Source organism: Quercus suber, unplaced genomic scaffold (assembly GCF_002906115.3).
Source record: "Quercus suber isolate HL8 unplaced genomic scaffold, Cork oak 2.0 scaffold_211, whole genome shotgun sequence".
NCBI lineage: Eukaryota > Viridiplantae > Streptophyta > Magnoliopsida > Fagales > Fagaceae > Quercus > Quercus suber.
In genome coordinates this window covers 1,026,187-1,039,988 of record NW_027069669.1, presented here as the reverse complement: position 1 = coordinate 1,039,988, position 13,802 = coordinate 1,026,187, and the positions used below count along the sequence as shown (strand labels likewise).

At 32.4% G+C, this 13,802-nt stretch overlaps 1 protein-coding gene across 5 annotated transcripts; it reads right to left on the bottom strand.

Moving 5' to 3' along the window:
- Window positions 1-1,049: 1,049 nt before the first annotated feature.
- On the bottom strand, window positions 1,050-5,313 carry LOC111996673 (NAC domain-containing protein 37). 5 transcript variants are annotated; one of them, XM_065779536.1, is made up of 5 exons: window positions 5,164-5,313; window positions 4,667-4,747; window positions 3,147-3,324; window positions 2,471-2,742; window positions 1,050-1,732 (listed from the first exon to the last, which is right to left on the bottom strand). In XM_065779536.1, the coding sequence occupies exons 3-5, from the start codon at window positions 3,310-3,312 to the stop codon at window positions 1,154-1,156; spliced, it is 1,017 nt and encodes a 338-aa protein (XP_065635608.1). In that variant the 5' UTR covers window positions 3,313-3,324; window positions 4,667-4,747; window positions 5,164-5,313; the 3' UTR covers window positions 1,050-1,153. The 5 variants fall into 5 exon arrangements, with proteins under 5 accessions (XP_065635608.1, XP_023884433.1, XP_065635609.1 ...); XM_024028665.2 differs by lacking the exon at window positions 4,667-4,747 and having other exon boundaries at window positions 5,164-5,312; XM_065779537.1 differs by lacking the exons at window positions 4,667-4,747; window positions 5,164-5,313 and adding an exon at window positions 4,748-4,984.
- Window positions 5,314-13,802: the final 8,489 nt, after the last annotated feature.

The window sequence follows — 13,802 nt, the reverse complement described above, 5'->3', positions numbered from 1 at the left end:
GATAAGTATGGCTTAAAATAACAATAAAACCTGTTGCACACGACAACTTGCACATACATCCATACACATAGGTGAAAAACAACTGAAATCGTAAGTTGAAAACACGATTTTGGTGTGTATAATTAACACTACCCTTAAAAAAATGACCAGGTAAATTATAAATGAAGACATAGTAAAAATTCTCTCTAATTTGAATGTATTGATAAATATTTCTAGGCTTTATTCTTCTATTAAGAATGAAGGGTAGGCAGATATTAAGCGTGTGTTTGCCAAGCAATGATTTTGCATTTTGAGTTTTTGGCTAAGTCCCATGGCATTCTTCACGATCCAAAACGTGTATAAATAGTAAATCCTGAGTTCTACGGTACTATTTATAGTTTAAAAATTATTTTGTTACAGTATTTTTTGTAATAAGTTTTCAGTTTTCAACAAAATAAACAATATTCAAATACATCATAAATATAAAAATTTTCGAAAGATGAAAAATACAGTAAGTGAGGTAATTTGGCTGGTCTAAATGAAGAATCTTTTTCAAAAGACAGCATGTTGTGAAGAAGTCTTCTTAAAGATTTTCTTAATATTCTTTTGTACTTGTTGTTTTGTTGCTGGTTGAACTAATTTTTGCGTATTAGAGATATTATCATTTTTGCGTACTGTAGGTTTATATACTTATAGAGGAAGTAAAGTAATCATAATTCTGTTTATAGCTGGTGCAAGTACTACAATATTCCTAGAGTTAGTCTATAATTTGCTACTATATATACTAAGGTTAGTATTAGCCTATGGTTTGCAAAAATATATGCACTATATTGGGTATCAAAATAGTGTGTCTGTGTATATATATATATATATATATATTGCCGTTCAAGGGAAACAAATTGCTCTACAAGCTACTTAGACATACAATAAACTTGGTCTTTTGGCTCTTAAGCCACAACATCTCTAACATTGGTATCAAATTTGATGCATGGAGAGAGAGAGAGAGAGAGAGAGAGAGAGAGAGAGAGAGAGAGAGAGAGAGAGAGAGCTTCACTGGTTCACAACCATAATTTACAAAAATATATCATATATCTCTCCAATTAAGAACCATCAACCATCATACACTTACATATAATAATACCACAAATAGAAATCTCTTTCACCTCCTCTATCTTCATTTCTCAAATATGCATATACCAATGTCACAGTCTGAACTTGCATTCAAGAACCCATTCAAGTTCTCTTCATCATCCCTACTACTCTGCAATAACAGCAATGACATATCTGAGTTATGATCATGTGGACCAAAGCTTGATTCTCCATCACCTTCAAATCTATCTTCTTGACTCAATTGTGAAGCAACAAACTTGTCAAGGGCCCTCCAGTCAGTCACTTTCTTAGTGTTGTTGCACCCGCTATTGTTGATTTGCTCTTCTTCTTCATTATTTTCTGATATGAGAGATATTGAGCTCGGCCTCTTTATTAATGGTAGAGATGGGCTCTCTAGCTGAGGAAGTTGTACAAACGGATCAGACTGCATGAATCTCATGTTTTCCGCTTCTAACTCTTGCTTACACAAGAAATTCTGTGCTAAAAAGTTTTGGGGTTGCCTTGAGATGAAATCGATGGGATCCACCACTGAGCTGACCCCACTTGATTCATCATAGAAGTAGCTAGAGTCCCACCCTTCAATGCTTTTTGTTTGGCCAGTGGTTCGCTTCTTGAATGCTCTACATACCACCCATCCTTCTTCCTGCAATAACTTAACCAAAGTCAATTATGAGATTAAAGCGTTCCACATTTTTTCAAATTTATTTTTACAATTTTTTTTTTGATTATTAGCTTAAAGCCTGTTGTAATATTAAGAAAAATAAAGATTTTACTTCTTTTTGGTACATATGTTTTCCTTTTTGCTTTTATGAGCTTTTTTTTTCTGTTCGGTAAAGAGAAGTAGAAGTAGTAGATATAGTCAAAGGGGATGAACGAATTAAGTGGAGAATTTGAATTTCGTATGGGACAAAGCTCATACCGAAAAAGGAATTGAAACAAAGCTTAATGCTTTTGGATGTATTAACTTTTGACTTAAGAGTTGGTGGAAGTCATCTTCGTAGAAAACATACACAGTGTGACTGAGATCGCAGATATTAGTGGTCTATGTAATGAAAAGCAAAAGTGATTGTGAAGGTGAATAATTTGGTCGTAGAAAAATCAATTCACACTATAAAACCCCTTATTTTGTTTAAAGTCTTACGAAAGTTCATTAGGCACTTTGGAGAAAGAGAAAGAAGTACCAATACGACCATAGGTTTACTTTATAGCATGAGCCGATTGTAGTGGCATGGCAAGAAAACAAGGGACTAAAAGAAAGTAATGGATTTCAAACATTTGTTTATGCAAAATAGAAGAGAGCATAGAGTAGGTCAAGAAAGGAAAAGGGACATAGATATAGTGTAGGTAGCATATATATATGTATATATTGGATGATGCTTGCCTGTGGAGGTCCATTTTCCTCAGATTCAAGCCTATACTCATGCATGATCCAGTCACTTTTCTGACCATTTGGTGCGCGTCCCTTGTAGAAGACAAGGGTTTTCCTCATGCCAATCAGCTTGGCCTTATCATACACTGCCTTGTCTCTGCCGGTCGCTTTCCAAAACCCCGCCATTGTGGCTCTGTTAGTCCTCGTCCCCGTCGGATACTTCTTATCCTTGTGGCTGAAGAAATACCACTCATTTTGCTCCTCATATCCGATCCGGCATCTCTCTGTTCATTGCCATTCAGATCGCTCATGTTAAACACACACACACATAATATACATACTCATACACTAAGAGCCTTGCAACTCAATAACAAATCATGGTTCAAATCCCTGTTGTAAGTATTGAATTGTATTAAGGAAAAAAAAACTCGAAGATGGTCATTGAAGTGCAACCCTGTGATACATTAGATGGATGGAATCATGGAACTAGATGTATATTTATGGATCCACAAACGACAAGAAAGATATATACACCATTGTCATAAACCTTAATAATTAAGATGGATCCAAACTCAACTACTAGTCTACTATATATCTAGAAGAGTTGGTATAGCTGAAACCCTAATATATATACTAAAAATGGATCAAACAACCTAAAAGGAATAGAACATGTTACCTACGTACATACCTTGGAGATCCCAGGGTTCGATCCTGTACAGATCGATATCTCTGATGACATCAAGATCGATCTTTTGTGACGCAACTTTCTTCCTCAGGTAATACCCAACAAGCTCCTCATCCGTTGGGTGAAATCGAAAACCAGGTGGGACAGATGATTCCATCGACTCCATCATAACAATTGGTTACTGCATCAAATTCACCACCAACATTAATAACCACAACCCTTTACTTTCATCATCTCAAAATCATAACCAATGTGAAGTTATAAAGAGATAAGAAGCGCTAGAAATCAACGAACCAAGGCAAAGAATAAAAGGCTAAAAAAGGCAAAGTCTTGAAATTGTCAAGGAGGAAAAAAGAAATATAAAAGAAATAATGAGTTCTGGAAACAAAAAGGTGACGGGTGTTATGGGAGATAATCATCAACTCATTTGGTGGTGAGCAACAACACCCACCATACCATATTTCCCAAGAGAAATTAATAAGCGCGTGTTAAAAAACAAAACCCATTAATCAGAAACAATGATTTTCTTGGGGTGATAAAAGAAGAGGAGGTGAAAAGGAAAGGAAAACCAAATCATGAGTTTGATAAAAACCAAGAGAAGTTGGGAGCTTGGCCTCTATTTCTTCAAGGGTCTGCAAGAAACGGACAAGTTGAGGTTTGTGCTAATGATGTTGTCTTGCGTTGGTGAATGGTAGAAATGATGCATCAAGAACGGGGTTCCCATTACAGCACTAATAAACTAATAGATTAAAACACTCAATTAATTTAATATTTTAATGGGACAGCACTAAACAAATTAACAGTAATGATAAAACAAACAAAAAAAATACTAATTTTTTTTTCCAAATAAGAAAGAATGTTGGTGCGAAAATTAAGAAAAAAGTCAGACACATTTGAGTTGGGATACTAAACAGAGAGATTTTAGAGCTTTATTGTAGAAAGGTTTGATTTGGGAATGGACAGGGTGGATGACGTTATCACAAATTAGCACGCGTTTCTCGAAAGAGAAAAGGCTGAGAGACAAAAAGAGAAGCACCGTTCTATTGGATCAGGCCTGCCAAGGATGATATAAAGCAGAAAAGAGAGCACTCTAAGGCTATTTTGCAGTGTCTGTATCTCAACGCTGAAATGGGGCTCTGAACCTTTTGTCTTTTTGTCGAGAATTTTCAAGGCACTTCTGCCTTTTTTCTTTAATAGCCTGTTGGGAAATGCTGACCCAAAAAAAAGAACCTGTTTTTGGGTGTGCCTCCTTGTACTTGCATTTAAATCACTGATATTGTAAACTAAGACAGGATTGGGCGAGTTTAATGAAATTGTGTAATGCATTGCAGACTCAAAGTTTGAACTGAAAAAGCTGCTTTCAGAAGTGAACTCTTAAGGGTTCCGAAACAATGGCCATATGCAGAAGAGGGGGATAAAAAAAAAAAATACTAATTCTGAAAGAATGGTTAGTTTGAGGGTGAACCTGTAATTAATAAATTACGAGGAAAAGGAAAAGTACATTCTAACAATTTGCCACAAACCTTAACCTTCTTGAGGTGTCTTTGTTTAGTACTTGTTTTCAACTCTAAGACCAAAACAAAATAGGTAAAGTGATATGCTACCTGAAAGAGATGAAGAGAGATCACCTGAACATCAAACTAGCTATAGCTAGGAAGAATAACCATGTAAATTATAGAGGAGTGAGTTAGTGACACAATAATTCTAGACCCAATTTAAAGATTTGAAGATGTGAGACAGGCCCGGAAGAGACTCTGTCCAAATGGGAACTCAAGCAAAGACATCAAAATGGTACAGACCTACTTGCTTCCCAGGACAAAAGATTTTCATCCCATTTGAGATCGAAAGCCTTGCTTGATGAGAGAGAGATTATGACATCTTACTTAAAATCAAGAGAATATATTGAGCATTAATTTGAAATGAAATTTCCTTCTAGAATTTAAAAAAACTCAAAAAGAAAGAGCTAGTTTTTAGAATGACAATCTTCCATGCAAACTACAATATAATTGACCTTAATTACCTGATATCGATAGAGGTCTCAGTGTATTTAGTGGTTTAAGACAGAATAAATAAAGAAGAAAAGGAAAAATTAAGGAGATTAATGAAGAAGGAGAAGAAGAAATTAAGAAAGAAAGAAAGAGAATTGGAAGAGAGAATGATAAAGAAAATTTCGTTAGGAGGAAGAGGTGGAGAGAATATAAAAGGAGGGGAGGGAGTAGGGAGGACCGCTCGATTGCGCATGGCTTGATGGTTGTCCCCAGTTGTTGACGTCATGACTTCCTTCATTCTCTCTTTCTCTTCAAAATACCACTTCGCGTGATATTTTTACTGTAAAAATTGAGGCGCCTTTTAGTAAAAAAAATTAAACATGGTGGCCTATATATATGAATAAGAATTTTCTATTTTGGCTTTATTTATTGTTCTACTTTATGTTCAACTTATGTGTGTCTAATGTGTGCTGTGCTCGACTCCATAGTTATAAAAACATTTAACCATTAAATGAATGATATGATGGGTGGCTCAACTATTAATGGATTAATGATATATATATATAGGAGGTGAAGATAAACTATAAAAAAGTGATATGATTCAATTTAAGAGTTTAATATTTTTTTTTTCACATATAAAAATGACTAAAAATATAACACTTGAATTAATTTTTGTACTTTTTGAAAAAAAAAAAGTTAAAAGAAAAAAGACTTAGGTAGCATTTCGGTTCGGCTAAAATGCAGAGCGCCTGCGTTTTAGCCTTTTTTTTTTTTTAATTAACCAACGCCTATTGCGCTATTCATGGGACGTGAACAGTGTCCATGAACAATGCAAATAGGTAAATGAACAATAAATTCAATTATGAATAGTAATTGAAAAATTATTTTTTATTATTTTTAGTTTTTAGCAAAATAAGTGGTATCCAAACGCATCCTTAAAGTGCTATAAAGAAAAGTGTAAATTAAAGGAAATTACGGTATAGGATCAAAATAACTTAACATAAAAAAAAAAAAAGATTGTACAAATAATAAAACCGCATCGTTAGGTTTCCCACACAAATTTAGTGTTTTTTCTCTCATATCGATATGAAAACGTATACACAACTTACCATACAATCTTTTTTCCCTTTGTAAAGTAACCAAAGTTTAAAGAAAGAAAATCAAACACAATACATATTGCAAATTGATGGAATATAAATTATATAGTGAAATACTAACTAAAAATCTTCTAGTCCATTCTAAGTGTTCCACTTTATGTTCCATGATATGTAGTATATCATGTGTCTTGAGTTTTTCCCCCCTATTTTAACTTTTATTACTTTGTAAGGGCAAAATAAAAATGGAACATATGGCCTGCAATTGGGGGGGGGGGGGGGGACCCCCCCCCCAGACTATGTCATGAGAACTTTTTCTGGAGAACCATGAGGAGACTGGAAATAGCTTAAAGATTTTTATCTTTATGGTATCTAAATTAATTTTAATAACATTAATACCAAAGGTGTAGTTTGAAAAATGGTAATAAATCTTTCAATCTTGACTGAGGTAAAAAATGGTGATAGGAAATAAATGTTATGAGAACATGATACAGCTTTTTTGTTGTTTTCATTCAATTATATTTTCCCCTACCTTTCACTTTGTTGAGATGAGCCTATCTTTCTGAACCACTACCACAACTCACGAGTCATTATGAATTAATGTTTGCCGCAACAGTTGACCATATTTCTATTTTCTTAGACCACTCAAATTCTCTTATATGTTTCAGTTATAAATATTGCATTTCAAACATATACATTATTGTAGGGAATTCAACCTAAAATTCCCAACCTGTGAGAAAATACACACAAAAAAAAAAAAATCATACACATAAAACAATATTTACGTGGTTCGGCAATTTGTCTACATCTATAGACTAAGCCTCAGAAAATTTCCCATTAAAAACCACGCAACACTATTTCGGATCAGGTCGGGTCGTCAACCGGATCAAACACAATTAGGCTCCACAAAACCCAACAATTATAACCACGATTATATGACTAACTGTAGGACATTCATTTTTCTCCCCAAGAATTCAATTGGAGCAGTTTTAACGAATGAATTTTATCTTCAACTTTATATATATATATATATATATCATCAAATGACTCTTTTATAATTAATCAGTGCTTAACTCATCATTCTCATTAAAATTGTCTCACACTAAAGTCCTATTCTCCTTTTAGAAATATTCATTCAGGGTTGTGTATTCATTAATTTGGACATTTTACGATAAAATTGTTTGTCATTGTAGGAAACTTCTTTCATTGAAAAAGATCCCACTCCATATACTATTCGAAAATAATAAATATTTCATTCTCAGAATCCGAATAAAACTTTTGAAGACAGTAAAAACACTCTTGTCTCTTGTAGTCAAGTGATCATGAAAGTTGAAACTCAGCAATTGCTTTCATGTCGGTCAATTTAGGATTCGCTTATTCTGTTGAGATTGAAATTTTTCTGCTGAAATAGTATGGTGAGACTTATGAATAATACTTAAAAGTACAATAGGACTTATAAATAGTAACAAAAATAATATAAATAGTAAAATAAGTTAACAAAAACAATCTTGCCAAATAGATATACAGTGTAGTACAAGATGAATCTAATTTCTTGGAATAATCAACTTGTTTTTTTGGGTGCAAGAACTACCTGTCGTTGTTTCTCTACTGTTTTTTCTCTGACTGCTACCTTCCAAGGGCCAAACTGAAAACTCCACGTGATCTTATTTCATCGAGGTGTTTTTCATTTTTATTATTTTCGGCTAAAGAAAAAACAAAGAGTCTTCCTTAAAATATCGTTTAAATCTCACGAAACATCTCTTTAGTTCCAATTTCACTCACTTTTGGTTAGTTTTTAATTTTATAAACTTTCTGAGACACCTGCCACGCTGGCACGACAAGACAAACTGAAAGCCACGTGTTGCCGCCAAAGTAAGGACCGCCCGTCGACGCCGAGGTCCTTGTCCTGCGAGACACACGGCTCACATGGCTTCGTACATATTCAATTTTACCAAAGTCACCTTTCTTTCTCACGACAAGTAGCGAGTCTTTGTCAGGTCGCTTTCAGGGGTGTTTTGGTCATTCGCAGGTTTTTTTTTTTTTTTTTAAAACTACGGACTCCCGTAATGATTGACGACAAGTATTTGGGAGAAGGAAGTAGAAACTGTAGCAAAAGAAGAGAAAACGTACGTTGAGGAGAACAGTGGGAGCGACGTGTAATTCAGTGGTTGGTGGATTTGGGTTTCCTTCTTTCCGTAGAAGATAAACAAAGCAAAGACAAAAAAAAATCGTGAGGCCAGCCTTTGATTATGAGGACCCCCACTCGTTGGACCCTTTTTTTATAACTTTAAACGGAGTAACGATTCATACTGTTTTCTCAGAACTATTCTAGTTCAGTACTGTCTTTTTTTTTTTTTTTGATGAACTGGTTCAGTACTGTCTTAACCTGTAATATACTATATACTTTATAGTATATAGACTTCACACGCATGGCACGCGAGTAGTCCACGAATATGGTCACGATATAATTAGTTTATCCTTCCTTTTTTAGGTAGATTTTGATCCATTTATGTATAAACTCATCCGTAAATTTTTTTATAATAAATTAAAAGGATTGTAAAAAAGTTAGTTACTTTCCTAAATTAAAAAAAAAAAAAAATTTATTAATGTATGCTTTAAGAATATAAATGAGTAAAATTCAACTTAATATGGTATAGTTGCATATATTATTCTTCAACTATAATAACTAGTTTGAATGGAGGGGAAGGGATAAGAAACAAAGTGAAGTGGGGGAAAAATTGAAACAAGAGATCTAAAGAAACATTGGCTTGAGTTGGAAGTCTATTAAAAGATTAGTATTAGTAATAAATTATCTTGTGCATGTAGAACGTAAAATACACACTACCCAAATACAATAAAAACAATATTTATATTTTTAGTTTATTTTGGCAGTATGTGTAAAAACACATGCTGTGTACTAGTGTTTTTTTCCTGGCAGTTAGAAATGAATTAAATGTTTCAAGAACTCTTAAACATGTAATGCTCGTGCGCTTAGTAATAACTCTGCAGGCTAGGAATCCAAAATTCTAGTGTCCCAGCAGTTGGTGGTGATGTACCACCTATAAATAAATTTAGGCAGTCCTGCTCTGTGTTAAGAACATGATGGTCATGGCTTTAACAGTAAGGAAGAGGTCTAGAAGATTGGGAATCTGACAATCACCGATAGTGGTTTGATCTAAATAGTTTATGTTAACTTATGCCAAAAAACAAAAAAAAAAACTAAAACAAAGCAAAACCCAAAAAAGAAAAGTTTTGTCGAACAACATCAGTAACTATCATAAGAAATATAAGGTCGGCATATCTATAAGCTATCTTCAGAGATATAAAATTGTCACTGTGATACCTATGGTCCTATAGAGAATTTTATAGAGCTATATATGGACTTAATTATTTATGCGAGCAGTGGAGCAGAGAATTCTGTAAATTACAAGTCACTATCATATCTCCTATTGCAAACTAATCATTCTTATATGAATTTTTAGAGCTGGTTATAGGCCATGTTGAAGTTGTACGTGATTTGTAATTATTGCTACTCTCTTTTTTACATGCCATTTCCTACTGAGGATTGAAAGGAATAAGAATCTTTTTTGGTTATTAATTTTCAACAATTTTTCAAAGTGGTCCACCCACACCGGCACACCGTTCCTGGATAAGTAATTTTATATAAAGGAGCCAGTGGTCTAATCCAAATCCATTTAGACAATTCGATTATGCAATTTACTTGACGAGCTTATCTAATTTCTCATTGAGTTTGAGTTTTTCTTATTATTTTTTTTTAGGCAAAGTAACTCACAAGTCGAAATGGGATCGAACCTGCAAACTCACACCGTCATAACTGAGGATGGAATGTCAATTGGACTATAGCTCAATGGCTATTTCATTGGGTTAATTTGAGTTGTTGTTTACTTCAACACTAGTGATGGAACCAAGATTTAATCTTAAAAAACCAAACTATGAACCCCAATTTTTTTTACTATTATAGAATCAGAAATATACTAAAATTTTAAATTTCAATTAACATATGAAAAATAAAATTAGAATCTATTTACTATTAACAAAATAAAGATACGAAATTATTGTTTTCATACATTTCAATTTAATCATTTATGATTTATTAACATGAAACTCAAAATTATTTTAAATCTTGAAAATCATTTATGACTAAATAGTATTAAATTTTGCAACAATTTTTCTTTTTAATATACAAAGTCAAAGACCCTATTAAAATATCATCTTACATTTTGTTGTAAAACAACAATATTCATACTTGCATTAGTCATTGGCACAATTCATAAATATTTGACAATTTTAATAAGATGCACGTGCCACTTAAGGAAGAACTGGCCTAAGAATAAGAAATTCCACTACATGCTCACTAAAAATCAAATTATTGATAAGCAATTCCATTAATAACAAACAGATATAATCAATTTGTGTTGATAAGGGATTTGTCTTTGATTTTTATTTTTTTATTTTTTTTTTATTTTTTTGTGTAATAGATATAGGCTAGGTGGCTACTTTAATTTTTGGGTTTTTTTAGGCCAACTTTCAATCTTGGGAGTTACTTTTCAATTTTAGGGGGCCTTTAGAACAACAATTTTCAAAGTTTATCTAATATTAATATACACAATTAAAAAAGTTTGAAAGTTCCAGGGGACCATGGCCTCCCTTTGGTCTTTTCGTAACTTAACACCACTCTTCTAGATTGAACTTCAAAATTTTCTAAGGCAACCATAAAATTCTTACTCATTCTTGGTTATGAATAGTTCAAAATTTACTACGTCATCACTATCTTAAATAAATATCAAAATAATACTAGTTAATTAATTAGTTGCATTTGAAAACATGAAACCTCCACCACAGGAATTTTTTTTTTTTTAGGAACAAATATTTTCCACTTAGCATTAACATTGGTTGCATTTGGAAACATCAAGTTTTAAGCTCAATATAATAGGTGATACATTGTGTGTGTATTTTTTTTTTGGGGGGGGGGGGGGGGATAATATTTTTAACAAGTATAATCCCAATCAGTATAATATTTTTAACAAGTATAATATTACCTTTACCCAACTCACTCACGCTCATGCTCATTCCCCTCATCACGAACGTCTCGCTCTCACTGACCCAGAACTCTCTCAAGAAACTCTCTCACGAATCTCTCTCAGCTCTCATGGAGGGGGTTAGGGCTATGGTGAAGAGGATGCTAGTGTTGAGGAAATACTTTAGGATTAAGGCCAGTTTAGAGATGGAGAGACTGGATGCTTATCTCTTGGAGAGGCAAAAGATTAAGCTTTTGAGAGTCTAGAAGCGGAGAGCCTTTTTTTGCAAGACATCGGCGAACGTTTTTACCCATCGAAAAAGTATAATCCCAGTCAACTTTTATTATGGTATATATGAAATTTAGTAAAGAAATACACAAATGATAAATTCAGTTTTTATCATTAGAGTGTCAAATATATATTAATTTTTTTTTAAATTTTTTTTATGACACAGAGATATATATATATATATATTTCTTATTTAAAAAATTCAAGTTTATTTTATATAAAATTATGATATCCAAGCATATACAATAGTCACTCATTATAATTTAATATTTAACAAAGATTTTGTCAATTTTTATTAAGTTATGCAGATAGTAATTTTGAATAGAAAACATTCACTATACAAAAAAAGTCTACTACATCAAGTGTTAATACAACAAAATATGTATAGTAGTATTGGACAAAATATTATATCTACAAGTTAAAATTGTTGTAATAGTAACTTAAAAATGTTAAATTATTGCATCAACAATAGTAAGTTACAGTGACTTATAATTTTCGGATGCAATAGAACCTTTAATATATTAGGAAAAATTGTTGCAATAACTTAAAATGAAGAAATCATTGCAATAAATTGATACTAATTATTTTTGCAATCTATTGCAAAGAAAATTTCAAACTAATAGCTTATTGCAACAAAGTTATCATTGCAATAATTTGATATTAATTCTTTTACAATGTTTGATACCTTACCTTTGACACTTAGAAATTGTTGTAAAATTGTTATGGACATAACACTCTCCAAGTCTCCATTATTTGCCTAGACATTAAAGTCAATAATATGTTTGTGTGCCCACGCACGTGTGTTATAATTCCATATGTTTGAAGCAAAACTAAATGGAGCTAAGAAAGTGAAACACTGTTCGTTCCTTCCTTTTATTTTTTTTTTCTTTTCTTCCTGTTCCTTCCATTCTATTGTCATTTTCTGTAGTTGTCAAGTAACAAAGCTAAGTCCTTGAAAGTGCTTTGGATCCGATCATGTCTCTAAAGAAGGTGATCTATAATTTCATGACCGAGTTTAGAGAAGCGGCGGTGGAGGTGGACTTGGCTAAGTGGAGGGTGGGGAAAGCGGGGAGCAATGCCGAGAGGGTGTTTGAGAAGCTTAAGGTTTTCAAGGTGCTTCCCATTTCCAACTTGGAGGAGGTGCAATTTGTTCTATACCTTCGGACCAAGTTGGCTTTCGCGGGAAAAGGAAAGATCAGCTCCAACTTGTCAGCTAAGACAAGATGTGAACTAGTTCAGTTTGCCGCATTGCACCAGCTCCTTTGGTTACAAATTAATTGGGATCAGTAAAAGAGTAGCGGTAAGAGAGTAGGTAGGGGGCTTTAGATAGGCTTGGGTTTAGTATGGGTTTAAGAAGGGTTTAGTGGTTAGTGATTGTAAAAAGTTTGAGTTGGCACTACACTAAAAAAATCTACTACATCAAATGTTAATACAACAAAATATGTATAATAGTATTAGACAAAATATCACATCTACAAGTTAAAATTGTTGCAATAGTAACTTAAAAGTGTTAAATTATTGCATCAACAATAAGAAGTTTTAATAATTTATAATTTTCAGATGCAATAGAAACTTTAATGTATTAGGAAAAATTATTTCAATAACTTAAAATGAAGAAATCATTGCTATAAATTGATACCAATTATTTTTGCAATCTATTGCAACAGTTTTTTTGAACTAATAGCTTATTGGAACAATGTTATCATTGAAATAATTTGATATTAATTCTTTTACAATTTATTGCAAGACAAATATGAAACTTCAATGAATATATCATTACAATAACCTAGTATCAATTATTTCATAATCTATTGCCATGACAAAATGAAGTAATTATCTATTATAATGAATATATCACTGCAATAATTTAATCCAGCTTGTTTTGGTCAGTTATTTGCAACCTATTATAATAAGATTCATCAAATAATAGCCTACACTTACAAGATATTTGAAATAGTAAATTGTTTATTGTAACAATATATATATATATATATATATATCATTACATTAAAGTTGTTATTAAAATATTTAGAATTTATTGCAACAAAATTTTTTATTGCACAAACCTATTACCTCAAATTTTATTAGAACACCATGTATCAATTATTGCAATGACTATAATATTATTGCAACGATTTTTTTTATTGCAATAAACATTTTTTTTGTCGTGATATATATATATATATATATATTAATTATACTCACAGAGTTTAAATATAATTTTATAAGGGTATTTTAAGAAATTTTGTT